This window comes from Zerene cesonia, chromosome 12 (assembly GCF_012273895.1).
Source record: "Zerene cesonia ecotype Mississippi chromosome 12, Zerene_cesonia_1.1, whole genome shotgun sequence".
Taxonomy (NCBI): domain Eukaryota; kingdom Metazoa; phylum Arthropoda; class Insecta; order Lepidoptera; family Pieridae; genus Zerene; species Zerene cesonia.
Window position 1 is genome coordinate 6,001,494 of NC_052113.1, and position 25,240 is coordinate 6,026,733.

Consider the following 25,240-nt stretch of genomic DNA (forward strand, 5'->3'; position numbering starts at 1 on the left):
ATCGTAACGTTACCGGGCGTTACACTTTTTCATGAGTGACTCCGAGCCGCAACCTAATTTAAGACGTCACGTCAAAAAAATAATTGTATCATGTTGTACTTTAGGTATTATGGGATACGATATTTTTTATCGTAATTTTAAGAGGAGTTGTTATACCGTAATAAATGATAAATAATAACTAGCTGTGACCCGCGGTTGTAACCGCGTAAGTCCGTATCCCGTAGGAATATCGGTATAAAAAGTACCTATGTGTTATTTCAGTTGTCCAGCTATCTATGAAGCAAAATAGTATTATTATTCACCAATAGATGTCAGGAAAAAAAAACACGAATAAAACACGAATATGACATTTTCTAAAAAAAATTCCTAGCTAGATCGATTTATCGCCCCCGAAACCCCCTATATACTAAATTTCATGAAAATCGTTGGAGCCGATTCCGAGATTCCAATTATATATATATATATACAAGAATTGCTCGTTTAAAGGTATAAGATGTATAATGTAATTTTAAAAATAATGTTTTTATCCCATCAACATTACAAAACCTTTTTCAACATACGACTTGCAGTAATCATTTTGTGCATTTGATACGTGCCGAGATGCTAAAATATTTTACTTAAATTTTGCACTATTTTTTTCTTCGTAATTCTTCTAATTATTTATATTGCATGTACTTTTTAGATAGTGAAGGAATTTCGTGGTCAAGGTAGTAAACAAATGCACACAAAAGCTCTACATGTAATTGATGCTCTTATTCTGGGTGGAAAGGATATATCATATTTGCCACTGAGTGATCGGTAAGATATATAAAAGTAAAAAAAAAAATTGATTAATGAAGCCATGATGAATGAAAAAAAAACACGACTATTTTTATTGAAACTCACGAAGTTTTAAATTATTTTTATTCTGTACAGGATAAATAAATGTGCTCTATTTTGCACAGCATTGGAAAAACCATTTGATGGTCACACTTTACCAATACGCTGTAAGCGGTTTTTCAATTTGGAATCATTTTCGTCTGCTGTAGCGAATTTGGAATATCGATCTATGAAGAGAATAAAACAAGCTGTTACAATAGACATACCAAAAAGAAATCATAGAAATGATATGTTTTATGTTGTTGGCTCGGTACTATTTATAAAAGAAATTAGAGGTATGTATATTCTTTAACTTGTTTTCTCATAGTATAATCATTTGATCTTATTATTAAAATAAAAAAGCTAATGATCGAAAATTTATCATCTTTCCGGGCGGCCATTGGCCAAACTTTGTTTAAAAAATTCCAAATTATCTTATGAAGGCAAGTAAAACAATAGTAGAATATAATTTTATTGAAAGCCAGAACTACTATAACAGTTTATAAAAACGTATTTACTCAAACTTCGTCACTAGATTCCGCAGCTTCGTAAAACAAAGCAAACTGCTCACTTCAAACGTTGTTTAGATATACATCCCAAATTAAGGTTTGTTTGTTACACTATTTTGTATTAAGAAAATAGTTCGGTTGAAGGTCTCCCAAAAAAAAAGAAACCACTACCGATACTTAATCTGTTATTGGCTTTTATTGCAGAACCCTGGTCTGGACAAATGTCTAAATCACACGGCAAAAAATATTATTTTCGGATTGGTAAAGACGGAAAACCCAAAAGTGACTTCGTGATTCCCAGCGACGCTGCGTTAGATATGATATCTGCATACAAAAACAGGGTTATGTGGCCTTGGGAAGATGCTGCCAGTGCTATATTCGATAGTCACATAAAAACGGGCTTGTCCAGAATGGATATGGAAGAATATATAGCTCGTAACATTAAAAGATAGTATAATTGAGACAGTAATAATAACTAAATAAACGTTTTTTAATGTCTCTATGTTTAACTTTCTTGACTTTCGTTCGTATTCCTATCAATTTCTACAAATTCTATTTATTGACCCATTTTTAAGACGGAAAACAATTTAATCTTTTCTGTAGTTAGAACGAAAGCATTGTTAGTCCAGTCATTTTAGGGGGTTCACCTAGGAAACGTGGCCTACCTAGCTGTAAATTCGTATATACTTGTATGTTGGCATGACAAAAGTAGTCTCAAAATTCACCAATGATTCTCCGGCCGCAAGTTCAAAAATTTGGGGTCAAAAGTAAAAAAAAACGACTTTTTGCACGTTTTTTGCCAATATCTCGTTTCCAGTGGCTTTTATGCCAATTGTATTTATTATCATTTTTGTAGAAAATTAAATTCTCTACAACTTTTGTTTCAAACATTTTTTTTCATTTTGAATCGTTTTTGAGATAGAGGGCAGCGCGAGCGCAGAATAAATATTATTTGAAATCAAATGGTTGTCCCGATCGAAATCAGCTCATTTATGATTTCTAAATTATTTTTTTAATATATAATTATAAATAATTTGCATTTTTTATTAACAATTACATTATTTTTAAATACTTTCGACATTCGACAGTAGTATGTATTTCATCTATATTCGCTTACTGAAAAATCCAGTACAATTTGAAAGTGCTATCGTACATTGACCACAATACGTTCTATCTACATTCTATTATGTATGATTATATTAAATTATTGCAGCTCTTACTGTCGACCCGTGTGGCGCTCGCATATCGCATTATGTTCAACCCGACGCCGCATTGTATTATACTACACGCTAACGGTTTTGTCAGATAGATCAAGGCGTACTAAGCGCTCGTCAGAGCGTTGTCGCACTGTTTGACGGTATGTTAACGCGTAGTACGTGTTGAGCGTTATGTTGTGGTTCTGAGTAGAGTTCTGTGCTATGCGAATCATGTGAAAATATTGTTTATCTGTGGTAACGTAGTTTATTTTTTTAACCTGTGGTCAAGATCAAAACCATAGAATATAGATTAAAATCGGATTAACTACTGACTAGTTCGACATAGTCTGCGTCCTGTGATATCAGTTGTCAAAACTTACTGAATTCAGTATTCCCGCGTTGTCAATAAAATAAATACACGAAATTTTATGTTCAACTTTTAGAAGACTTTTGAAAACGCTGAAGTATGACTGTTGGTCAAACACCACCAAATTTACCGTGGTATGTATACAATCCATTTATTTTATGTGCTAAGTGTTCTATCTTGTTTAAAATATTATTTTATTTTTAGGGTTGAAAAGTATCGACCATCAAAGTTAGAAGATTTAGTATCCCACGATGATATAATTAAAACAAGTAAGAATCCACCTTTATCTGAATAAACCTTCCATCAATATTTATCCCCCTTTACCAGAATAATAAAATCTAAATTAAGTATAAACATAAAATAAGCAAGATCGGTTACAATTATTCAAAAAAGAAAGGAGTTCTCAATTAAATGTCAAATGTTATTATTTGGTTTTTTTGCCTTGCAACTTTAGACTGGGTGAACCGATTTTGTTGATTCTTTTTATGTTTGAAGACTCATCATCATCAGTCTGTATGTATTCCCACTGCTGGGACATAGGCCTCCTACGAGGGTTCAAATTTTGGTTTTTGGACACGTTAGTTCTCTTACGATTCCCTTCCTCCACGATTTTCATTGACTGTTTCGAGCAGTGGTAATGTTATCCTCATCTGCAGATAAAATGAAAAAAATTTTTGTTTCTGAAAGCTCACCTGGTCTCAAACCCCCAACTTATAGATTTTAACTTTAAGGTCCTCACCACAGAGCCCACACTGTTTTCTTGTTATAATTAATTATTGAATTACAATGATAGCAGTAAATTTATTCAATCATTTAAAATTTCAGTTAATCAGTTTATGCAACAAAATCAGTTGCCACACTTGTTATTCTACGGGCCTCCAGGCACTGGCAAAACATCAACAATTCTTGCATGTGCTAAACAGATGTATACACCGCAACAGTTCAATTCCATGGTAAGGTATCCAAAATGGAGCAATTAATAGCAATTAGCTATAAATGAAAATAATATTCTTCCAAACTCCAATGAAAAGAGTTTTAAACAGACCATAAAAATAATATGTTTAAATTTTTTAAGGTCTTGGAATTAAATGCTTCAGATGATAGAGGAATTGGAATAGTGAGAGGACAAATCTTAAGCTTTGCATCTACAAGAACTATATTTAAGGCAGGACCGAAATTAATTATTTTAGATGAAGCTGATGCTATGACTAATGATGCACAGAATGCATTAAGAAGAAGTAAGTATATAGCTCTTAATAATTTAATTATACATTGGACAAATGGTAATTTTAATCTGAAAATGTTTTGTAGGGCAATCTTAGACTAAAATTTGATTATAGGATACTGCATTTATAAGTATACTAGCTGCGCCCCGTGATTTACATGTGTAATTCTGTATCCCATAGGAATACCGGGTTCCAAATACCGGGTTAAAAATTACCTGTGTGTTATTCCAGTTGTCCAGCAATCAGTTATAGGTCGGTGTAGTTTTTGCATGAAAGAGTAACAAACATACACACATCCTCACAAACTTTCACATTTATAATATTAGTAGGATATGCAGGGAGTCTATACTCCCTTATGGTCCAGGATTATTTTCATGAGAGGGCTTTGTAATTGAACAAATTAATTCCAATTCTAAGATAATAAAATATAGACCTTGTTATAAACCTAATTGGTCAAATGAATCACCAGTAATGCTGTACAAAATCACATAACTGAAATGTGCTTTCTCTACCTGTACTTCTGAAGTCTCACCTGTCAATTGGATTGCTTAGAAGTCATGGCATAGTGTTGAATGCCAATTTACTGACCTTTGGTTATTCATTTGGCCAATTTTGAGTGATTTGACTTATTATAAAATTATATTTAAATTATTTCATTATATATTAAACTATTTTCCAATAGTTATAACATACAAAATTTTAATTAATATACCTGTATAATATAAGCAAGGATGTATTTATTGTATGATTTGTATTGTGTTATCACAATACAGTGTTGCTATAGAAACACAAAGGCACAACATTTCATATAGATAATAAACTATGTTAACTATCTCAATTTGCAAATGTAATTCTTAATTCAAAAGAGGGATTGCATTTTACATTTAAAACTATTTAAATTATTGATGTGAACATGTTTGAAACAATCGAGGATGAAGATGAGGGAAGAACAATTAAGATCACAGTTTTGGGTGAACCCTCAACTGGTAAAGTAAGTATGCACTCAGAAAATAATAATAAATATAGCATAGTTAAAGTTGGAATTTAATATATATAAAAAAGATAAATCATTGGGATTGGTTTTGTAGTGGTATAGTACAGTTATGGTTGTTTACATACATGTGTAAAACATCCATCCATCACATCCCTAAAGCTTCAAATAAACATTTAAGTGAATTTAGTATAGTATATAAGTATTAATTATATAATTTTTATTCACAGACATGTCTCTGTAACAGATATTTGGGAGGGTCTGGGACATCTCCAGCCAGCACTCATGGAGCCGAGGTGACTGCAGGTCAATGCTTAGGCCTGCGACCTGCAGTGCCGTTTCAACTTTGTGATGTTGCTGGAAATTCATTAGCTACTTCAATGCTTACTAATTACTTGTATGCATCGGATGTTAGTTAGGTTTAATAACAGATAATGTAGTTTATGAAGCAAATTTATCTTAGTAGTTTTTTGTGCATTGATTATATCATTTTATCAAGTACCATATTTTTTACAGATTGTATTATTTGTGTATGACTTAACAAACTTACAAAGTTTTGAAAGGTTAGATGTATGGCTTAGTAAAGTACAGGATGTCTATAAACATGAGACTAAGAAGCCTTGTATGGCCATTTTTGGCAATAAGTCTGATTTGGAACACCAGAGGGCAGTGAGATTATCATGTGTACAGACATTTGCTACCAAACACGGTCTGGAGAGCTTTAAAGGTTCTGCTAGGACTGGAGAATTGGTAAATTAATATTTAAGACTATTTGTTGTGTTCTTTGCACTTCTCATGTAGTAGAATGCTCTCCAATTTGAAAAGTATTACTCAACATTTTTGCAGTTTATTAATAAAATAGATACCGTAATATGAAAATAATTTTTATAAAATACATTTTGTTGTTCTACTTGTTTAGATAGTGTTATAAATATTATGTTCTATTATATCTGAAGTTCTGTATATGGTTTATTATTGGTTATGTTTTCGAATATTATTATTGTATTAATTATAATTATATATTTATAAATTACTTTTTTGCATTCTTGTTTGTTTAAATATTTTATTCTACATGTTTTTCCTTTCAGGTTAATATAGCTATTACAAGTCTAATAGCACGTGTATTGGGTTCCAAGATGGTTTCAATTCTAGCTGCTGATGAAAAACCAACAGGCAAACAGATTCAAATTAGTCAGGTTCCTCCAGAAGAAGTAGAAATTGCTTTACCTCTAATAATGAGTAGAAAGTCCTTGAGAAAAGTACAAAGAAAAGAATCCTCATCTGTTTGTGAATTACAATAAAAAATGTGTAATAGTTACTTTTTTTTTATTTTTAAATCCAACAAAGCAACTAATTATTTTATCCTGCATATACATATTTTATATTTTAAACGGGCCTTAACACTTTGCTGTCATCGTATGGCGAAAGACGCAGGCTCTAATCGACTGTCGTTTTTTTTTTTAACTAAAACTTATGTTTATGATCATATAATAATGCCTATTCATGAATGAGTGCTCCTATTTAATTAATTTATTTAGAAAATAATTCAAAATCGTGTAATAAGATTTTTTGTCCACAGTTATCGAAAAATATACGGAAAATGTGAGATTTTGTATAATTTGTAATTACTTGGGAAAAATCATACCAGCACTGCAATCGAGATGTACTCGTTTCCGATTTGCACCTCTTCAGCAAAATCAAATAGTTCCCCGATTACAAGAAATTATCCAAAAAGAAAAGTGAGTTTTTCGTAATATAATATCACGAGTTCATGAATTCTAATGAATAAATGAAATAAACCAGACGGTTTATTAACGTTTCTATTAATCCATTTCATTTACTAAAAAGTACATTGTTATGTTTATAATAGTTATGTTAATGATGTTAATAATAATGTGTATTTATAAGCCTTATAAGATAAACAAAAAAGATTGTAATCCATAACTGTCATTTCAGTGTAAAAATAACTGACGATGGAATCAAAGCGTTATTGACTCTATCCGGAGGGGACATGCGTAAAGTGTTGAACACACTGCAGAGCACGTGGCTGGCGTATCGTGACGTCACTGAGGACAACGTGTACACCTGCGTGGGCCATCCGTTGCGTTCCGATATTAACAACATACTTAATTGGTTGCTTAATGAAAATGATTTCGCTACTTCGTTTAAACGTATCCTTTGATAATTTTGTCTATAAGTTGTTATAAAAAGTTAATATTGAGTTATTTTGCCAGTGGCTAAAAATTAAATTATTAGAAAAGTATTGAATCCTTAAATTTTTTATCAGATATCCAAGATTTGAAAATAGCTAAAGGTCTGGCGCTGGGCGATATATTGACAGAGATCCACACAATTATACAAAGATGTAAGTATTATAAAAAAAAAGTGTATTAAAATTTGAGATTGTGTAAGAATATATTAAAATGATCACAATTTTATTTTCTTTTCAGTGAAATTACCCCCAGAAGTATTGATATCTTTGCTTATAAAGATGGCGGATTCGGAAGCTCGTCTTGCCAGCGGTTGTAGCGAGCGAATAGAATTGGCCTCTCTAATTGCTGCTTTTCAAGAAGCTAGAGAGAAAGTTAACATTGGTGAACTTAGTGCGTAATCGCCTGTATAAAAACTGCATCTGTGGTGATAATAAACTAATTATACATTATTTTTTTGTTATTTTTTTTCTTAATGGATAAATTATTCAGTTAACATATCACGCATCATTTAGACCAACGCTTATGGAATATAATCATTTGTAAACATTAATGTACTAAAAACCATTACATAGGGAATTTTAGATAACTCAATGATAAAAATGTCTAAAAATTATGTATTATTGAGATAATTGGGGTTGCTTCTTGATAAAAGTAAAACAATATTATATTTTAGGGTATTATATTTATTTCGAGAACACCTCCATCCTTAACATAGTCTCTGTATTCACTATAAACATCATCCCAAAATTTCATGCTTTTTGCTCTTTTTGAGGAGTGGCATTGTAATACTTCAATTGTGTCATTTAATCGAAGATAATTTCCATTTTGACCATATTCCGACCAAATAATACCATAATTCGGAGGGGTCGGGTTCCTATTAAATAAGTTAAAGGTATGCATTGTAATAAAGCTATAATTAAGCACCTAACAAAAGTATAAGACTAGCGTCTAAGGGCTTTTATTTTTATTATATACTAGACGTTTGTCTCGTGTGGATATTCAGATTCCTGTATTATCCTAGGGCAGCATTTAATTGGGATAAAAAGTGTCCTATCACCCAAGTCAGCCCATACCCTGTCTGTATCCAACAATTCATCAAAATCCGGTTCAGTACTTTCAGCGTGATTGACGGAGAAACATCCAAACAAACGAACTTTCACATTTATAATATTAGATAGTATAGTGTGATAGTGTGATTAACTATTTACATATAGGTCACATACCTACATAGTTAATCTGAGATTTCTTTGTAGTTATTAGGAAAATTTGTGAGTGTAGAAATTGATATTAAATAATTACATGAATAATTGCAAACTAATTTTAAATGATTTTTATGATCTCACCCATATTTGATAAAGTTACTGAATAAATCTTGCATTGTTCGCCACATTCGTTCCGTTCTCTTGTCTATAATACCGTTGTCAAAATAAGGCTTAGTACATTTAGTTAAAAAGAGGTAACCCAACTCATCTGCGTGTGCTACTCCTGAGACATTTATGCCATAATTGCATTTTGCCCAATTCAATTGACCATCGAAAGCAAATTCATAAAGAAATAATTCCTTGCTATCATTTCGAGCCTTATGCTTTTTTACCCAATATTCAGTAGAATAAATATACTGTACATCTGTAATATATTCGATTAAACATTGTAGATGAGATATGGAAGAATCATTGCCGGACCGTTTTGCTTTACCAAAATAAAATTCTGATATAGAGTCTGCTAATTTCTTTGCTTTTCGAGAGCCACGTGGATATTCTATATTTGGCGGTATTAGAGTTTCTGGTTTCTTTATGAGATTGTCAAGTTCTTCATAATTCTCTTCTATATGTGGTAACATATAAAGTCCCTCGTTTGTGTTAAAACCTGTAAGAATTCTAACGTTTTGTGGTAATCCATCGTCTAGTGCTTTCGTCGGATCGACGGTTATTACTGCATCTGTAGAGTTTATTTCAACACATGGCGCAAGCGTTGAGTACGTTCTTAAAATGTTATGGTCGGCATCTTTCATACGTGTGTAAGCATCAACTATGTCAAAGGTATCGGTTTCTTTTAGTTTGTGTACCAAATCTCTTGAATTATTTGCTTTTATATTTAACTCCTGTACCAATAGTGACGCAATATGCTTAGGATACTTGGAAAATAACCTGCGCCCTAGTGTAGTTCCACTTAAAAGTATTGCTTGGTGAAAAAGACCTGTTGACTTTTTTGAAAACATCAATAAGTGTACTAAGGCAGCTCCAGAGCTGTTACCAATTAATGTTACCTGTTTATTGTTTCCACCAAAATACATAATGTTTCGTTTTACCCATTGTAACGAAAGTATGATATCTTTCACTGCATTATTTCCTGCAGCTTCTTTATTGTCAAGTGATAAAAATCCAAAGGCATGTAATCTAGAACCAAAATTGCGATAATTGCATAAATCAGTTTGTTGCGGCTATAATTAATTGACTAAGGATAAATTCAAGGATATTCCACTCCTATTTTAATTAGTCATGGTATATTTAAATTAGTGCGATATACTCGGTTCTTCTTAGCCGATAAGTATTTCCCGCGTAAATCTGTATCCCCTGGGTATTTTTCATAAAAAGTGTTGTAGGAGCGTTCAAGCTAAATTGCTACAGCAACTCCAGATATTTGCGAGGACAAATAGATAAACATACAAAGTGTGTGTTTAACTCGATTCATTTGCGAAATCACAGCTGTTTAGAATGATATACAGAAATTTCAATATTATTTATATCTTCAGATTAATTAGGTATGCAATTTTTTCTGGATAAATCAGGTTTTTTTTTAACGGTCAATCCCTGAACGCCTTTCTTAATTAAGATCCAATGTAAATAAGGTAGGGCTGCATTTTCTTTTGAATAATATAAATAGGCATATTATTTAACTTACCTGAAATTCATCGATACGTAAACAATGTCCTTTTGTAGTAAAAACTGCGGCCCATAAATGAAGTCGATATTTCCTGATAGTATGGAATATGCACCCCCGTGAATATTTACTAGTGTCGGCATTAATTTATTTTTTCTATTTGCTGGTACGTATATATTTATGAATAAACAGTCCTCATTCATTAGTGATGCATGGTATACCGTATTCTTTTGTGGACAAACTGGTCCTTCATGAGTGGCATCGAAGATATGTGTCCAAGGTTTTTTCGGGATTGGTGGCTATAGAAAATGACTAAGAGTTAAGATTTTTATAGATATAGTTAAAGCTTTTTTTTAATAAAGAACCTTATCCGACTGAGTTTTTTTAACATTTTAATGTAATCATACTATTTTAAATCAAAACTTCTTTTACCAAATTGCTTGTCTTGTCGGAAAAAATATCGAAATATCCGCCACATTACACTATTTTTTTAATATAATAGTTATATATTCAAAGCAATCACAATTGGATATACTTATTTACTCGTAGCTATTAAATTGAATCACCAATATATTATTTTTACTACAACTGACAAGAAAAAATACTTAAAAACAGGAACGTTGAACAACTTTAATAAACATGTATTTTCCACTGAAACAAATATAAGAAACTTACTGCAAATCTTTTTTCTCCTGTCGGGCTTTCAGCGTAGGGTATGCCTTGAAACGAATAGAAGTGCAATCCATTGTATTCTCTAACAGTACCTTTAACAAGACCACTACTGGTTTGCACGATGCACGAATTATTAAAAAAAAATGTTGTGACCGTATTGAGTATTGCTAACAAAACTGAAATACGTGGAAGCATTATTTATTTGCGCCTGTTTTATTCATGTCATTAAGTCTTATACATCAAAATTTTCAAGAGGAAAACTTTACGATTTTTCTCATGAAATAACTTCCTTTATTTAAAAAGACTCACTTCACTAGTTTAAGTTAGCTGATTGACGTATTGCTGGTAACATAGAAGAATATTAATATAATAGTAAACCACACATGTTATCAACTAATTGTGTAATAATGGACATTTACATATTTTGTTGATAATTTCAATCGTACTGTAGGTACATAGGTATTAATTTCTGTTATTTTATTATTATTATTATTGATTAAGACGTTCCTAGTACTAAATATTATATTTTATTAAGTTAATATTATTATTTTATTTATTATCTACCTGCTGTCTACGAATGCTTGAAATCGGTCCATATTTCGACTTATGCTTGATGACTAATGCTTCGATTTTATATTATAAGTATAAGTAAATAGAATATAGATTAACTTTGTATGATTTTAACTGTTCCTTTCTGAATTTGATTTTATAATATATTGATGTTTGTATACGTAACTATTATTTACGTTTTTGTGTATTTATTTTTATTGCCAATCACACTAATATATCTAAATGTGAAAGTTTGTCTGTCAATCACGCTTAAACTACTGAACGGATTTTGGAAAAATTTGGTATACAGACAGAGTATGAGTTGACTTGGGTGATAGGATACTTTTTAACCCGATTAAATGTTCTCTTGGGATAAACAGGAATCTTGGTATCCGGGCGGAGCCGGGACGAGCGTCTAGTTTTGTAATATAGAAATTTATTTTATTTTTTTGTTTTATATCAATTAAATGCATGTAAATGTACAAAAGAATAAAAAGTTCCATCATGAGGCAGGATTCGATCCCGCGTCTTTGGTTGACCGTTCGGCCATTCATGATCCCATTGCGAGAGCATTGGCTTTTCTGTCACGTCTTGCTGAGCTCATAAATAACCTTTCGACGTGGTTATAAATACGTACCTATCTCTTCTACTTTTTATTTATAAATAATTTGATTTCGTACTTTTAGATAGATGTAACTGTAAGCGTAATTTCAGTGGCGGATTTACAAATTTTCAGGGTATAGGTTGAATAGTTTTTGCTGCCCTTGCCTCTACAATTGTCATGTCATACGTACATTATTTTTACAATGCAACAATTTCGTTGAAATTGCGCGCAAAATAATTTTTCGATATAATTTTGAGCTAATCAAAGCTCAATTATACATATATCGGCGGGGTTATGTATGCTATTTACACAATAATGAACATTTGATAAACGTGAATAAATAATCCTTATTGCGCTTACAAACAGTTAAAAATAATCGAGTCGCTGTTACTGTTCAAGTTTTTTTTTTAATTTCAATCGAATTTTCTGAAGCTACTATATGCATATTGTAAAGCACATAAGAGTCGATTCATAAAATTGAAATCGTTAAAATTCTTCACTAAATTATTCATATTCACTAGCTTTCCACTCGCGGCTTCGCCTGCGGTTATATCGAGCGACATGGTAAGAATTAGCCTATAGGTTTTCCCAAGGTCTGGACTATTTGTCAAAATTGGTTAAGTGGTTTAAGTGTGAAAGAATCTTACATGATTTTATGTTTGACAATAAGGAACTTCCATACAAACTTTCATCCCCTATTTCCCCTATTCACTTCACTTTTTTCGCAATAAAAAGTATCCTATGTCCTTTCCCAAGTTTTCCCAAGTTCTATCATCATTCCAAATTTCAGTGGATTCAAATCGGTTCAGTGGATTAGACGTAACAGACAGACAGACGACAGACAGAGTTACTTTCGCATTTATAATATTAGGGGGCGTCTATAAGTTACGTGAGACAATTTTCAGGATTTTTATGACGAATACTAATATATCAAGTTTTGCCATATGTTTATTCTAGAATTTTGTTTTACTTTAACTAAACTTTATTTTCACGGTTTTATGTTAAAAAAAAACCTAATAATTATTAAAACCTCCCCCAAGTGAGATATAATAGAGAAACATTTTACTTGACCCCCTCCCCTCCTTAAACACCTCACGTAATTTATGTACGCCCCTTAGTAGAGATATTCGTATTAATGAAAATCGAATAATTGCATGCAAACCATCCAGTTCGTAGCCTCCAACCAGTAGTAAGACTGGCATGTATGGGTTGTTAGTGGGAAGGGGGGCATATTTGTCATAATTTCGCTCTTTTCACTCATAAAAAGTGTGGCCAAAAGGCGCAGACGCGAGAGGACGGATTACTGGTTAAGCGGCGGTGAACTAGCTGTTTATCTCTAGAATATGGAAGTTTGCTACTAATAATAATATCTAGCTAATCTTATTAATCTCTTGTGAAAAAAAAATGTGTATTCGGTCTCCAAATTTGCCGCCCCATAAATCTGCCGCCCTAGACTCGAGCCTACTCAGCCTGCTGTTAAATCCGCCACATCGTAAGTTTACTTTTAAAAGACAAATGACTTGGTTTTATGAGAAATTTGTGTCACTGTAGGTCTCAAAGGATGATTTTGTGATGCTTTGTTTCTAATTATCTTGCTTGGTCTCTAAATATCAAAGGTAGGTAGGTATGCAGGTTACCCGTATGTCAGGATTCAAGAAAATGACTGCAATATATGTGGTAGTATTTATTCACTTATCACTTTCGATAATACTGTACTTAATGAAGAGTAAATTAATTCTATAGCTCCGGTTTTACCGGTTGAGCCAAGTTCAGATAACAACGTGATGTTACAGTGGTCCCTTAAGCGAAGACGCAGTTTTTCATACAATTTATAAGAATAGGAATACGGAATAATAAGCACGTTTTATACTCGTACTATGCATTTGAATCAGCACTTAATAGTATGTTTAAGAGTAATTTTAAATAAATATTAAAAATAACTTACATTGAGTTCTATATATACATATTTATTATGCTACTTCAAGATGTCTATAATACCAATAAATATTTTGCTAATAAATTCTGAAACTTGATTTAGTAAAAGATTTGTAGTATGAATCAATAAATCAGGCCAGTTTTAAGCTAAATAAATTGAAATGACATTAGTTTAAACTTATTCTAAACGTTTTTATCCATTTTTTACGAATTGGCGTATGTAACTTTACAAATATTCTTCTAAAGTGGAACAAATCAAACTTATTCAATTTCCAATTATTTATATCATATTTACTATAAATTAGATTCGTCAAAATTAATCAGATTATTAGCACAAGTCAAAATGAAGTCTGAATTAAGGTAAATAAAAGCCTTACTCAGCGTTGAGAAGCAGAATGCTTTCTAAAATTCTTGTATTTTGCAAGTAGTAAATAAATTTTAGAATATGTACCCTAAATTTGATAAATATCTACCCTATAGAGATCCTAACTGACATTTTAACTTATATCTAATCGGTAGGTGTAATATTTAGTATATTTTGGAAATGTCTTTCATACCGATAACATTTTATAAATTCTCATTACATTCTTAATTCTTATCCAAAGATACTAGAGACGAAATTATTAATAGAGTTGGTGAAAGTGGAAAAGAGTCCAGGAGAGGGCGCGGGTGCGGGGGGCGGGCGGGGAGGCCCAGCCGGCCGGTAGTATGGTCCACCGTCTATACGCTGCAAATATATACAATATAACATATAGAAATATTGGTAAAAAGGTTAAAAATTACAAACGATTTTAAAAGGTTATAAGTCAAGTGATGAAATTTATAAGTGGATGAATATGGTTAAAGCTTGGTTTTTAGATAGTTCATAGCCTTGATTTGCCGAGAGCTAAAATAATGTACACACACATTTATTTTTGATTTGATTGATTTCTCCTGTAACAAACTATGCTTATATAGTTTGTTACCGTTAAAAAAATGACAAGTATCTATGTGATTTTTTGTGAGCATTTACTACATGAAGAATCAGCCAAAATCATAAAAATATGAACAAAGTCTTTGAGTTGTCGAAAAAATGAAATTGACTCAAAGTTCTATGCAATAATATTTGATAATGGCCATGAAAAACGTTTGTGATACCAAGCGTAAAGCCTCTATCAGATAGGAATGCAATAATGGAGAAGCAATATTATACTGCTATTTAGAAAATACGTAAAATTGTATCAGCTGGCATTTACATGCAATGCGTTCATTTCTATTATGGTAATTTTTAATCATAATATGGTTATGTGGATGGTGCTTATAATTATGAATTTATTGACATGATTCAAATAAACATAACTAAAAGATTTTAATCAATGTCATACATCTGTATTGAGGTTGTAGTTATTTAATCTTGAGGAAAAGAGATGGGCTCTTGTTTCTTGGAAGGTGTCGCTTTCATTGGTCTTCTACTCAGCTTCGGTTTGGCCATCGCCCCAGATGGCGGGAAACCCTAAATAAAGTGCAACATAAACCTAATCCACACCGAAATATTATATACAATATTTTACACCTGCATAGCATTTATTTATTTCCATTGGTTTGCAATTAATTGTTTTGGTAATTTAAAGGACTTACCTAAAATTATTTTGCATATATTTTTAAATGCTACATAAATTAGTAATAAAGACAGTTCAAGTACCTTCTGAGAAATTTAAGTGCTCCAAAAAATTGGCAAATAGTGTATAATATTAACAATTAGAAGAGCTTGTTAGTACTAGGTATGTATATTAAATTCAACTATTTACACAGCGTATGTACATTGAAATAATTTAACACTCAATACGTACTTTGGCAGAATGTAATGTGACGTTTAACAGAGTCGGGTGACTATCAATTACAAAGAATTCAACTTCTTGCGGCAGATAGCCTTCCGCGGACACCTGTAAAAAAAATGATATTGTTAATGAATGATTGCTAAATATTAAATTTAAAGATCATTTGTAATGAAATCTCAAAAATCCCATACGTTCGTATAACCAATATTATGTTACCTATCTCTAATAAAACAATACATCATATCATTCAAATTTTGTTCCTCCCATAATATTCTGGAGACGCACCCTCCCACAGGAGAAATTTATACGTTAAAAAACACGTTAAAACTAGAAATTTTTAAAGAAGAGAAAAAGTTTGATCGCGTGTCCGGGATTCCGCGGGATCGAGGACCCCCGTCTTTTTGCCAAACCGTAGCAACGCCTAGCCTCTCGGCCACCCGTGATCCCGCCTCTGCAAACGAATTTCTTCTACTCTTTCAGTATCATTTGCCTAAGGGACACCCCATTATCAAGCATTTCAATGCTATATAACGGGCCTCCGTTTCCTTTTCCTCACCATTCCCAGTCCATTCCTTCTTCCCTATCATCAATCCTATCCTTATTCCTTTCCCTTTAAAAGCGGGCAGCGCATTCGCGTATTGCAGGTGTATTTACCTCGAGCCGGTAACGTCCAGGTAACAGAATGCGCCAGAACTCTCCGTACTTGGTGGTGTGGTACGTGACCTCGCGGTCCTTCACGCGGACGGCGGCGCGCTCCACCGGACTGCCGCTGTCATCCATTACGAAGCCGTGCGCGCCGCGGTGCGCCTCCGCCAGATATTTAATGAGGGACTGCGGTTTAAAAAGAAAAAAAATATGAAAATTGACATTTATGTACCACAATGCATACAAATGTAAAAATTTATAACATAAAATTTAAAAATTTATATCTGATGATTGATGAACATTTTATAGCTTTGTAAGCACGTGTACAGTGATACAAAAATAATATTTCCATGGATCTTTCTGTACCTGCTTATTATCTTGCCAGTACTTGGCGAGCTCGTGTGCGGGAGGATACTTGCAACAAGATATTTCTAGCGTAATTTCCATACAGCCGTGCCATAGGTAGTTATAATCTTGCATGCCCCCTGAAATATGAATAAATAAAAAGTTGTAAAATACACAACAAAATCATTATTGGCATCGTGTTCCTCTAATCCCGTCAGCCGTTAGGCAGACCGCAAAAAAGTGCCACAGATTACTAAATATTTTAATTTGTATAGGTTAGGTATTGTTTAAGTTTCTAAAGTAATTGTACTCTGAATAAAAAAGAAAAAGAAATAAAACACACCAGTGAGTGGATACCAAGCCGCTCCGTTAGTGATGCCCTTCTCGAACCTCGGGGAGCCGCTCTTGCAAGACACCCCGCGGGACATCTTGGCGTGATTGTTTGAGTAGACCAGCGCTAGATGGCGGAACACGTCGTCGTCTGGCGCGATGGAAGGCGAGTGCGCGTAGCTTTGAAACACTGCATTTAGGGGATATGCAGGAGAAATTTGTACGTTAATAATACTCTTTTTTATAATGTTTTCGATGTTGGAACTAAATTCGAAAATAAACCTAAATCGCTCCTGACTTAATATCCGATATTGCATTATTTATTTAAGTATCCAAATATATTATAAAGAAGGAATATTTTTTTAAACGTAACCTTTAAAAATCATTATCGTATATTAGATATACATATAAACATTATACGTAATTTGTAAGCATAAATTTAGTATTTCGAAATATTACAATTATGCATCTTTTATATTCTATTTTGCTAGGAAAGGAAGGTATATAATTTAGCGATATGGCAACAACTAATAAAGAAAGCAAAGGAAAATTTAAATCACAATGATTAATACAAGCTCCACTATAAATAATAATGATTATTATATTATCTGGAAATTGGATATACGGTCCAGATGGCTGCGTGTCGCGATACGTTGAAAATTATCATCTTATATACAAAATTCCTGTGTCACAATTTTAGTTACCGAAATGGCTGGACCGATTCTTATGATATTTTTGTTGTTTGCATATTGGGTACGTCTGGCAATCGGCCAATATATCTTTTTCATACCCCTAAATGATAAGAGTAAGGCAGAACAGCGTTTGCCGGGTCAGGTAGTATATATATACATATATTTGCAGGAATGAATAGTAATCACAGTTTACTCATATTATTTTTGTTGTCAAAGGAACTATCAATAATTTGTGATTTCGGTTCTATATAATCACACAATTTGTACCGATAATATAATGATACTTATTATTAATTAAGATTTAGGATTTTATGAAAAAGCAAAATTCGTGGTACCATTCAGTGAAAAGGTGAACCTAATGTATAGCTAAACTTACCAAAAATAAACTCACATATTATTTCCCTGTTTAAAATTACACTTGAAAATAAAATCCATGAGAGTAATGCAAATCAGACATAAAAATCAAAAACATTGAAAGCATTTTATCGATATACTTATTATTCCTTCTAATTTTACCTGAACACAGTATGGAAGACCTGCATATTCCTAAGAGGCAGCATGGAAAACAAGGAGCTTCAGATCCATAACAATAAAAGTATAACACTACTTGTTCCTATTTTAATCTATCATCTAATACCTAGGTACTATGACTTGACAAAGAATTAAATTTTTTACAGACTAAGAGGTGTAAATTAATTTTAGTTAAAGCTTTTGGTTTTGCCATACCTATATGAGAGGACAATCATCTGCAGTGATTTCGTTACCTAGAGCTTAATTATCCGTTTTTAAAGTATTTACAATTTGAAAATCCGCTAGAATATGTCACAACATTTTAAATAGCTCGTTGAAAACTAATATTCAATAATTGCAAAATCTATATGTCAGCATAAATATACAATAAAGGGCAAAAGAAGATTGATAAACTTATTATATACTTACTAGAACTTGGTGTATTATCAAATGGATAGGACGCTACGAGTGCACCTCCGTGCAGAGATCCAGAAAGTACAAACTGGATCTTGCTAATCCATTCCTTCACGGCCTCCGTCTCCGGTTGGGGTTGTTTTGTGTTCGCTTTGAAGAAGTCCGGGAAATTGCGGTTCAAGTCATATCGGCGAGCGTTATGTCTGAAATTGTTAAATGAATTATTATAATTATTTATTTTTTAGCGGTCCATCCCGGCTTCCCCCGTGGTCCATATATAACCTACAGCCTTCCTCAATAAATGGGCTATCTAACACTGAAATCATTTTTCAAATCGGACCAGTAGTTCCTGAGACTAGTGCGTTCAAAAAAACAAACAAACAAACTCTTCAGCTATATAATATTAGTATAGATTTTAGACACATCAACAGAAAGGCACATATATAGATAATAAAAAATACAACTAGATTTTACAATCATAAGTTCTTACCAATTACAGGCATATTCAAATTGTACAATATTGTATAATTTCATTTTATATAAACCTATTGTAAAAGAAGAAAGATCTGTACAAAAAAAAAACTTTTATATATTTGTAAGCGTATGGTAAAATATTTTTTATATAAACTAGAGCAAGCATTAACAATTTTTATTATGTAAATTATTAAAAGGAACAGAAGGCTTTTGACTGTGTTTATAGCGTAGAGTGATTAGGGTTACCGTGATGAATATGAATAAAGTGTAGGTTTAGTTACTTAACCAAGTCGCATTCTTTGAAAGTAATCATAGAAGTAATGTAAACGTTTCATATATATCATTATACATTTTTCGTTTTTCCTAGTAGTTATAATCTAGATTTATTCAAAAGGAATGTGAATAGGCACTTATTGGGTAAGCGTGCTCCATCCTAGACCTCGCTTGTCGCTTTCCATCAGGCGAAGCGATGGTCAAATGCTTGCCTAATCTTAAATAAAAAAAAAAAAAAAAAAAAAAGATATGCAATATTCCAATGTGACTATATTTAAAAGTCACGCTCTACATGTGGTATTTAAATAAAATTGTTGAATAACGTAAAATGAGTTGTTCAATGACGAAAAATTGTTGTGACAATCTGTATTTCATTGTCGCCTTAACAAAGGAACATAGATGTTATAAAATAATTGTGAATTTTTACCTGCCGTGAATGGTGTCGCATTGTCCTTCAGAAGATATGGAGTAACCATCCGGGTTCATGGATGGCATTAGGTGGATTCGTGTGTTGTCTAGTAACCATTTGATATACGAATCATTTTCATATGATGTAACCAAGTACTGAAAAATGTATGTAATGTTTGCTTATACAATTCTCATTATTAATACGTCTAATTTTAATTTAAATTTAAACCTGATACCCAAATGTGAAATTTTTAAAGAATAGAAAAAATATTCAATAAAAATAAACATAGATAGATATAAATAGATACCCTAGTATTTTCGCAATAGGGGTTTAATGTAAAAAAACGTTTGTTATTTTGTTTTGGACAGCAAATATATGCATTTAGTTAGTATAGTGTTTATCTACCCAAGCTTATTTCGGTTCTATGCATGACTATGCAAAATGGAAGCATAATTTATGTAAATATTGTTGTACTATTCAGTGAATAAATTTTCCTGGAACTCCGATTTAACTCTTCACACTTCCTTATATATATGGAAACGAAAGTCTAATTTAAGTGATACAGACGTAGTAGACTCTACTCGATTCGCTCTAGAAACATACAAGGAAATATGCGACAAATAAATGTCGTAATTTAAGACGTAACTCATAGTAATTAGTTGACTAATTTATACGGGAGTACATATACAATGGACCGAGATATAAATCGAAACAATTAACTGCCGCAATGTTTATATAATTACCTGAATAAGATGCAGAAGCAATTCTCTCCCTACAGCCTCGTTGCCATGAATATTCGCTACGTATTTGACGTCTGGTTTGCCGATCATGTGTTCATATGGTGATGCTGATACCACCATCACCCACAGATCGCGACCTATACAAATATATAAATGTATATTTTGGTATATATTCACAAGTATGTGATGTGTGATTTCGTATTTATGTGACGGATTAAGATAAACTCCAAAATGACACCGATTTTTAAATTCATTAACCACAATTATTTTTTTGTACTGAATAACAGGAAGAGCCGGAGCGCGAAGAGTTTTCTATAACTGTGAAATGACATTGAAAATATAACGTTATTCAAGAATATTTAACAAATACCATATACTTATAAATTTTACCTTGTACAGACTTTCCAATAGAGTAGAGCGCAGTCAGGGCGGGGTAGCTAGCGGATACTGCGCGCAGGTATCTCGTCATCTGATCATGGTCATGATACCGAAATTCCAATTCCGGTCCACCTTCCCGTGATTCTAACTCACTTCGGTTTGTCGCATCCTCTCCTGATAAAAATACATATGATTAAGTTTCTAATGTTAACGATGATTTTATAAATTTCGCTGACATGAAATTTGTACTAGCTACTACTTTCTACTTAATTACTTTTATTTTAATTTGATAAATCCTAAAAAGTTTATTAATACCATTCATAGATGTGAATCACGAATTATTTGTCTATATGCATTAACAATTAATATTTATGATACTGGTCACGTTACTTTACGCAGCTACCAGCTTTCGTATGGATTACCGTTATTCTTGGCCTACTTTTAAAAGCTACACAATTGTATCATTTTTGTTTATTTTTATCGTTTTCATTGATATTTTTATGAAATATTGTAAGATATATGTTTACGTCTTTTACTATGGAAAGATTTAAGAAATAAATTTAATCGATATTGAATAGAATAACCCTCTAGTATTTAGTACAAACTTTTGACTTTTGTAGATAACTACCTACATAGTAGTACTAATGGAATATGTTAAATGTCTATATAATGGCAAAACCAGTAAAATAACATTGCATTCAACTTTATTAGCTTTTAAACTTAGGTTTATGGCAGCTTCAACGCAATTAAAAAGTAAAATCACAAAACATATAGTAAGGGCAACATTTGTATATTTAAGGGATGTTTCTTTACCTAGATAAAGCTAGAGCGATCTACAAGTATCGTAATTTGTCTATCTTACCAGACAAATAGCCTGCATCCGGAGATTGTTGTGCCCATGTTGCTCCAACTATCGTTAACAGAAGAACCACTCGAACAGCATCCCTTTTCCATCCCATCTGAAAGTTTATTTCGTTCATTAACTATACAATATACGATAGTAAAAATGTGTGCGTACTAAGTGTGTGTACTTTGCTGATTTAGGTATTTCAATTTTCAATGTATGATTTTTGGATCATGGACCTTAATATCTATATTATAAAGCTGAAGAGTTTGTTTGTTTGTTTCAACGCACTAATCTCAGTAACTACTGGTCCGATTTGAAAAATTCTTGCAGTGTTAGATGGCCCATTTATAGAGGAGCCTATAGGCTATATATGTACCTCGGGCGAAGCCGGGGTAGATCGCTAGTATTTTATATGCTGGAGATTACTGTTGCATGTAAATATTCATCAAGACAATAAATGAAAATTGTAACTATTATTGTATAATGAATTTATAATAATACATTCAAAGGGCACTTCTGCAATCGGCTAGGTGGTGGGTTTAGTGAAATTGGCTTGCAATTAGGTAAAAAGTTCAGCATGTCAAACCCATTTAAAACCGAGACATATGTTAACCCTCTTGTTGCAAACTAGAATAACATCCCTTGGGTACACTATTGTCTTTTTGTACATAAGCGAGAGAGAGACAAAAAAGCGATACTCATAAATATTACCTTCTCTCTTTTTATATGTTCTATAAAATCCGTGTGTAATATTTTTATACATTATTTCGTGATTTAAAAGCACCAAAATTAATACTGCAACATCAACACGAGCTTATGGTAAATAAAAAGAAAATTTGGTAGATTTTACTTCACTAAACGAGTTTTTAACGTTATTAACAGTCTATGGGAAAGATTCGACCGGACTAAGCGAAGGTCACTAGGTTAGTGGACTAATATAGAAGAAGGAGCATCACCCAAATTGAAATAACCTACTACTGAACAGGTACGATGTTAGTATGCATAATGCATACTGTATGCGCATTAGAATATTTTATTATGTTTACCAACCGTGACCAGTGGAAATCAAAAAAAAATGCAAATAAAGTTTGGTGTAGGTACAACGTCAATGTACCTATTATGTGGTTAATTTTAAGCAGAAAATTTCTTTATAAGCCCAGTACAATATATACACAATACAATGTCTAATTATAATATGGTGAATATGGATATAACTGGAAAAAACGGGTATTGTAATATTATTTTCGTTTTAAATAAATACCTTCTTCATTTACTGTTCATGAAAGAGAAAAGTTAAAAAAAATCAAAATGTAGCTACAAAAATTTGTAGCGGGACCGAGGCTAAGGTTTAATAGGTAATACATTTATTTTATAATAAAAGTTGTTTATGCCGTTGATTTCCACGGTTCATTTAAATAAAAAAATCGATCAATAGCGAGTCGGACTCGCGACATGGAGGATTCTGTCCAAATAAACTAAAGAGTAATTGCAAAAAAATTGTTACGGACAACGAAGTATGATGAAATGAAAGTGATAATAACGGTATAACATTATAATATTTTATGATAATTGTTTATGTATCAATGTCTTCAGGAGAATTAAATTTAGGACAAGTTAAGTTAGAATAGGAAATGAAACATATATAATATGCTCCTTATATTTCTAGAACAACAGTAAAACACTACGCTACATAATATTACTACCTACATATTTATTGAGACTCTTGATTTTCACATCGTGACTATCAACAAACAATGCAGCATACTTTTTGTTCAGTGAAAGTTTTTAACAAATGTGATTTGAATTGCTAAACGATACCGCCACACGTGAGATATACCAAACGATTTATTATTTTAAATATAACTAATACTTTGAATTAAAAAGGCATTATAACATGGTTAAATGATTAATAGTCTATGAAATGATATGCCTACTCTTTTTATAAATGAAATATTTATTGTCATATTAATTGTTGCCTTTATCTAGTTCGTGTTTTGAAGAACAAATTTAATAAACAGGTCCATAATATGTAACAAAGAATCTTATGGGATTGCCAGGGTACAAGTGTTATATCCATTTTCATTTTAATGGACCAATCATCTAGGCATATTATCAACGATTTTGCCATTAAAGTACTCGAGACCTTCAAAAACATGTAGAATGTGGAACAGCAATTGTTTATACAAACTTTTAATTACAACATACAAAAATACATTAAATATTGAAATATTTTGTTAAATTATATTAATAAAGTCAGCTAGACCATCAATACACTATTTATTTTTATGAAACATAATTAAAGAACTCATAATAATATAGAAGCACACCATTTATTTATACATCATATATCAGTAGATAAATTAGTTCAGGCTAAAAAAGTATAAACATTGCTCTAAAATTAAATTGATATATTGATCACTATCGGCTATATTTTATTACACTATGGTATGTTTTATTTACAATTATTTTATTTATTATTTTTAAAAGATATATCTAAACTTTTTATGTAATGACAAAATATTTTTTTACCTTTGGTCCCCGGACAAATGTTTCAATTTAGAACACACTAAAAGTTTTTTGTCCTCATTTGTTAAAGACACGTATTTTACGAACGCGCGATTGGAATGTGGTCGCGTAAGTATCGCCCGGAAGGAAAACTGGGACAGACAGGTCCTTGTGACCGAACGAACGAAGCTCTACTGCCAACTGAGATCGCTGGTGCTAACCACGGGTACCGCATCATCTGCGTCGACGTACAACTGCCACATGATCGTAAAGCACTTTCTCTCAAGCAACACCCCTGAAACTGTACTTAATACCACGGAATAAGGTTTATTTTATTGACTTTAAATGATTCATACTGAGCATATCTGATTTTCTTCTCTAGAGTCCACGGTATAAAAGTGACATTGCAAAGTTACTACTGAACTCAAGCAGTGACGTATGTGAATTCGCGCCTTTCGTCTTATCTAGTACTTTTCCCGCGGATAGAATTTCATTAACGCCTAGCCGATACTTAATATTAGGTTTCAAATGCAATTCAATGATTAATTTCCACGTTTTTGACTTCCGATTTAAAACATTTAGCTAGCAATTATTGTCATAATTAATTTTGTATATCAAGATCTTTGTTACAAATTTATATGCACAATTGAGGGTTTAATATTATTTACCGTAAAACAAATAAGAACCATTTAAACCGAAATTTTCCCTTTTAACAGACTTTCTCCAGAAAGTAAAAGCTATTGTTTACCAAGACTATACCGATACAAGCAACTCTATCTTTGGCTGGTCTCATTATATCGATCCAGACAAAGCATTTTATAATACCTTAATACTTCTATGAAAGAAAACCATGAATGAACC

At 32.2% G+C, this 25,240-nt stretch overlaps 5 protein-coding genes across 9 annotated transcripts in view; 3 read left to right on the forward strand and 2 right to left on the reverse strand.

Moving 5' to 3' along the window:
* LOC119830795 (cap-specific mRNA (nucleoside-2'-O-)-methyltransferase 1) overlaps nucleotides 1-1,865 on the forward strand; it is a 7,523-nt gene extending 5,658 nt beyond the window's left edge. The window contains exons 13-15 of the mRNA XM_038353940.1: nucleotides 683-798; nucleotides 916-1,154; nucleotides 1,572-1,865. Of these exons, the coding sequence (XP_038209868.1) occupies nucleotides 683-798; nucleotides 916-1,154; nucleotides 1,572-1,819 (603 nt within the window). The 3' untranslated portion in view covers nucleotides 1,820-1,865. The remainder of the gene's footprint in view (nucleotides 1-682; nucleotides 799-915; nucleotides 1,155-1,571) is intronic.
* A 1,036-nt stretch (nucleotides 1,866-2,901) lies between these two features.
* LOC119830714 (replication factor C subunit 5) lies at nucleotides 2,902-7,809 on the forward strand. Of its 2 annotated transcripts, XM_038353826.1 has the most exons (8): nucleotides 2,902-3,064; nucleotides 3,135-3,199; nucleotides 3,756-3,883; nucleotides 4,006-4,168; nucleotides 6,727-6,886; nucleotides 7,104-7,318; nucleotides 7,435-7,512; nucleotides 7,598-7,809. In XM_038353826.1, the coding sequence occupies exons 1-8, from the start codon at nucleotides 3,030-3,032 to the stop codon at nucleotides 7,756-7,758; spliced, it is 1,005 nt and encodes a 334-aa protein (XP_038209754.1). In that variant the 5' UTR covers nucleotides 2,902-3,029; the 3' UTR covers nucleotides 7,759-7,809. The 2 variants fall into 2 exon arrangements, with proteins under 2 accessions (XP_038209754.1, XP_038209755.1); XM_038353827.1 differs by lacking the exon at nucleotides 3,135-3,199 and having other exon boundaries at nucleotides 2,922-3,064.
* LOC119830716 (ras-related protein Rab-28-like) lies at nucleotides 4,481-6,463 on the forward strand. The gene is made up of 4 exons (XM_038353830.1): nucleotides 4,481-5,147; nucleotides 5,378-5,557; nucleotides 5,664-5,897; nucleotides 6,236-6,463. Exons 1-4 carry the CDS (start codon nucleotides 5,070-5,072, stop codon nucleotides 6,446-6,448), a joined length of 705 nt encoding a protein of 234 aa, XP_038209758.1. The 5' UTR covers nucleotides 4,481-5,069; the 3' UTR covers nucleotides 6,449-6,463.
* A 792-nt stretch (nucleotides 7,810-8,601) lies between the features above and the next one.
* Nucleotides 8,602-11,107, reverse strand: LOC119830964 (juvenile hormone esterase-like). Its single transcript, XM_038354157.1, has 3 exons — nucleotides 10,916-11,107; nucleotides 10,262-10,539; nucleotides 8,602-9,756 (listed from the first exon to the last, which is right to left on the reverse strand). Exons 1-3 carry the CDS (start codon nucleotides 11,105-11,107, stop codon nucleotides 8,700-8,702), a joined length of 1,527 nt encoding a protein of 508 aa, XP_038210085.1. The 3' UTR covers nucleotides 8,602-8,699.
* A 2,627-nt stretch (nucleotides 11,108-13,734) lies between these two features.
* LOC119830712 (carboxypeptidase M-like) lies at nucleotides 13,735-24,608 on the reverse strand. Of its 4 annotated transcripts, XM_038353822.1 has the most exons (13): nucleotides 24,404-24,608; nucleotides 21,890-21,986; nucleotides 21,040-21,201; nucleotides 20,653-20,786; nucleotides 19,928-20,064; nucleotides 18,769-18,956; nucleotides 18,346-18,402; nucleotides 17,151-17,327; nucleotides 16,829-16,947; nucleotides 16,472-16,648; nucleotides 15,830-15,922; nucleotides 15,365-15,492; nucleotides 14,609-14,727 (listed from the first exon to the last, which is right to left on the reverse strand). In XM_038353822.1, exons 2-12 carry the CDS (start codon nucleotides 21,984-21,986, stop codon nucleotides 15,388-15,390), a joined length of 1,446 nt encoding a protein of 481 aa, XP_038209750.1. In that variant the 5' UTR covers nucleotides 24,404-24,608; the 3' UTR covers nucleotides 14,609-14,727; nucleotides 15,365-15,387. The 4 variants fall into 4 exon arrangements, with proteins under 4 accessions (XP_038209748.1, XP_038209749.1, XP_038209751.1 ...); XM_038353820.1 differs by lacking the exon at nucleotides 15,365-15,492 and having other exon boundaries at nucleotides 13,735-14,727; XM_038353821.1 differs by lacking the exon at nucleotides 15,365-15,492 and having other exon boundaries at nucleotides 13,735-14,727; nucleotides 18,346-18,375; nucleotides 24,404-24,607.
* Nucleotides 24,609-25,240: the final 632 nt, after the last annotated feature.

Coding starts and splice junctions, on each gene's coding strand:
- LOC119830714 (XM_038353826.1), top strand. CDS start 3,030: ATGACTGTTGGTCAAACACCACCAAATTTACCGTG. Junction 4,169..6,726: donor ACAGAATGCATTAAGAAGAA/GTAAGTATATAG, acceptor TTTTGTCCACAG/TTATCGAAAAATATACGGAA. Junction 7,319..7,434: donor TTTCGCTACTTCGTTTAAAC/GTATCCTTTGAT, acceptor ATTTTTTATCAG/ATATCCAAGATTTGAAAATA.
- LOC119830716 (XM_038353830.1), top strand. CDS start 5,070: ATGTTTGAAACAATCGAGGATGAAGATGAGGGAAGAACAATTAAGATC. Junction 5,148..5,377: donor GTGAACCCTCAACTGGTAAA/GTAAGTATGCAC, acceptor TTTTATTCACAG/ACATGTCTCTGTAACAGATA. Junction 5,898..6,235: donor CTGCTAGGACTGGAGAATTG/GTAAATTAATAT, acceptor TTTTCCTTTCAG/GTTAATATAGCTATTACAAG.
- LOC119830964 (XM_038354157.1), bottom strand. CDS start 11,107: ATGCTTCCACGTATTTCAGTTTTGTTAGCAATACTCAATACGGTCACA. Junction 10,540..10,915: donor CAGGAGAAAAAAGATTTGCA/GTAAGTTTCTTA, acceptor CATTTTCTATAG/CCACCAATCCCGAAAAAACC. Junction 9,757..10,261: donor TACGTATCGATGAATTTCAG/GTAAGTTAAATA, acceptor TTTTGGTTCTAG/ATTACATGCCTTTGGATTTT.
- LOC119830712 (XM_038353820.1), bottom strand. CDS start 21,986: ATGGGATGGAAAAGGGATGCTGTTCGAGTGGTTCTTCTGTTAACGATA. Junction 21,202..21,889: donor GGATGCAGGCTATTTGTCTG/GTAAGATAGACA, acceptor TATTTTTATCAG/GAGAGGATGCGACAAACCGA. Junction 14,728..15,829: donor TCACATTACATTCTGCCAAA/GTACGTATTGAG, acceptor ATATATTTGCAG/CGTATAGACGGTGGACCATA.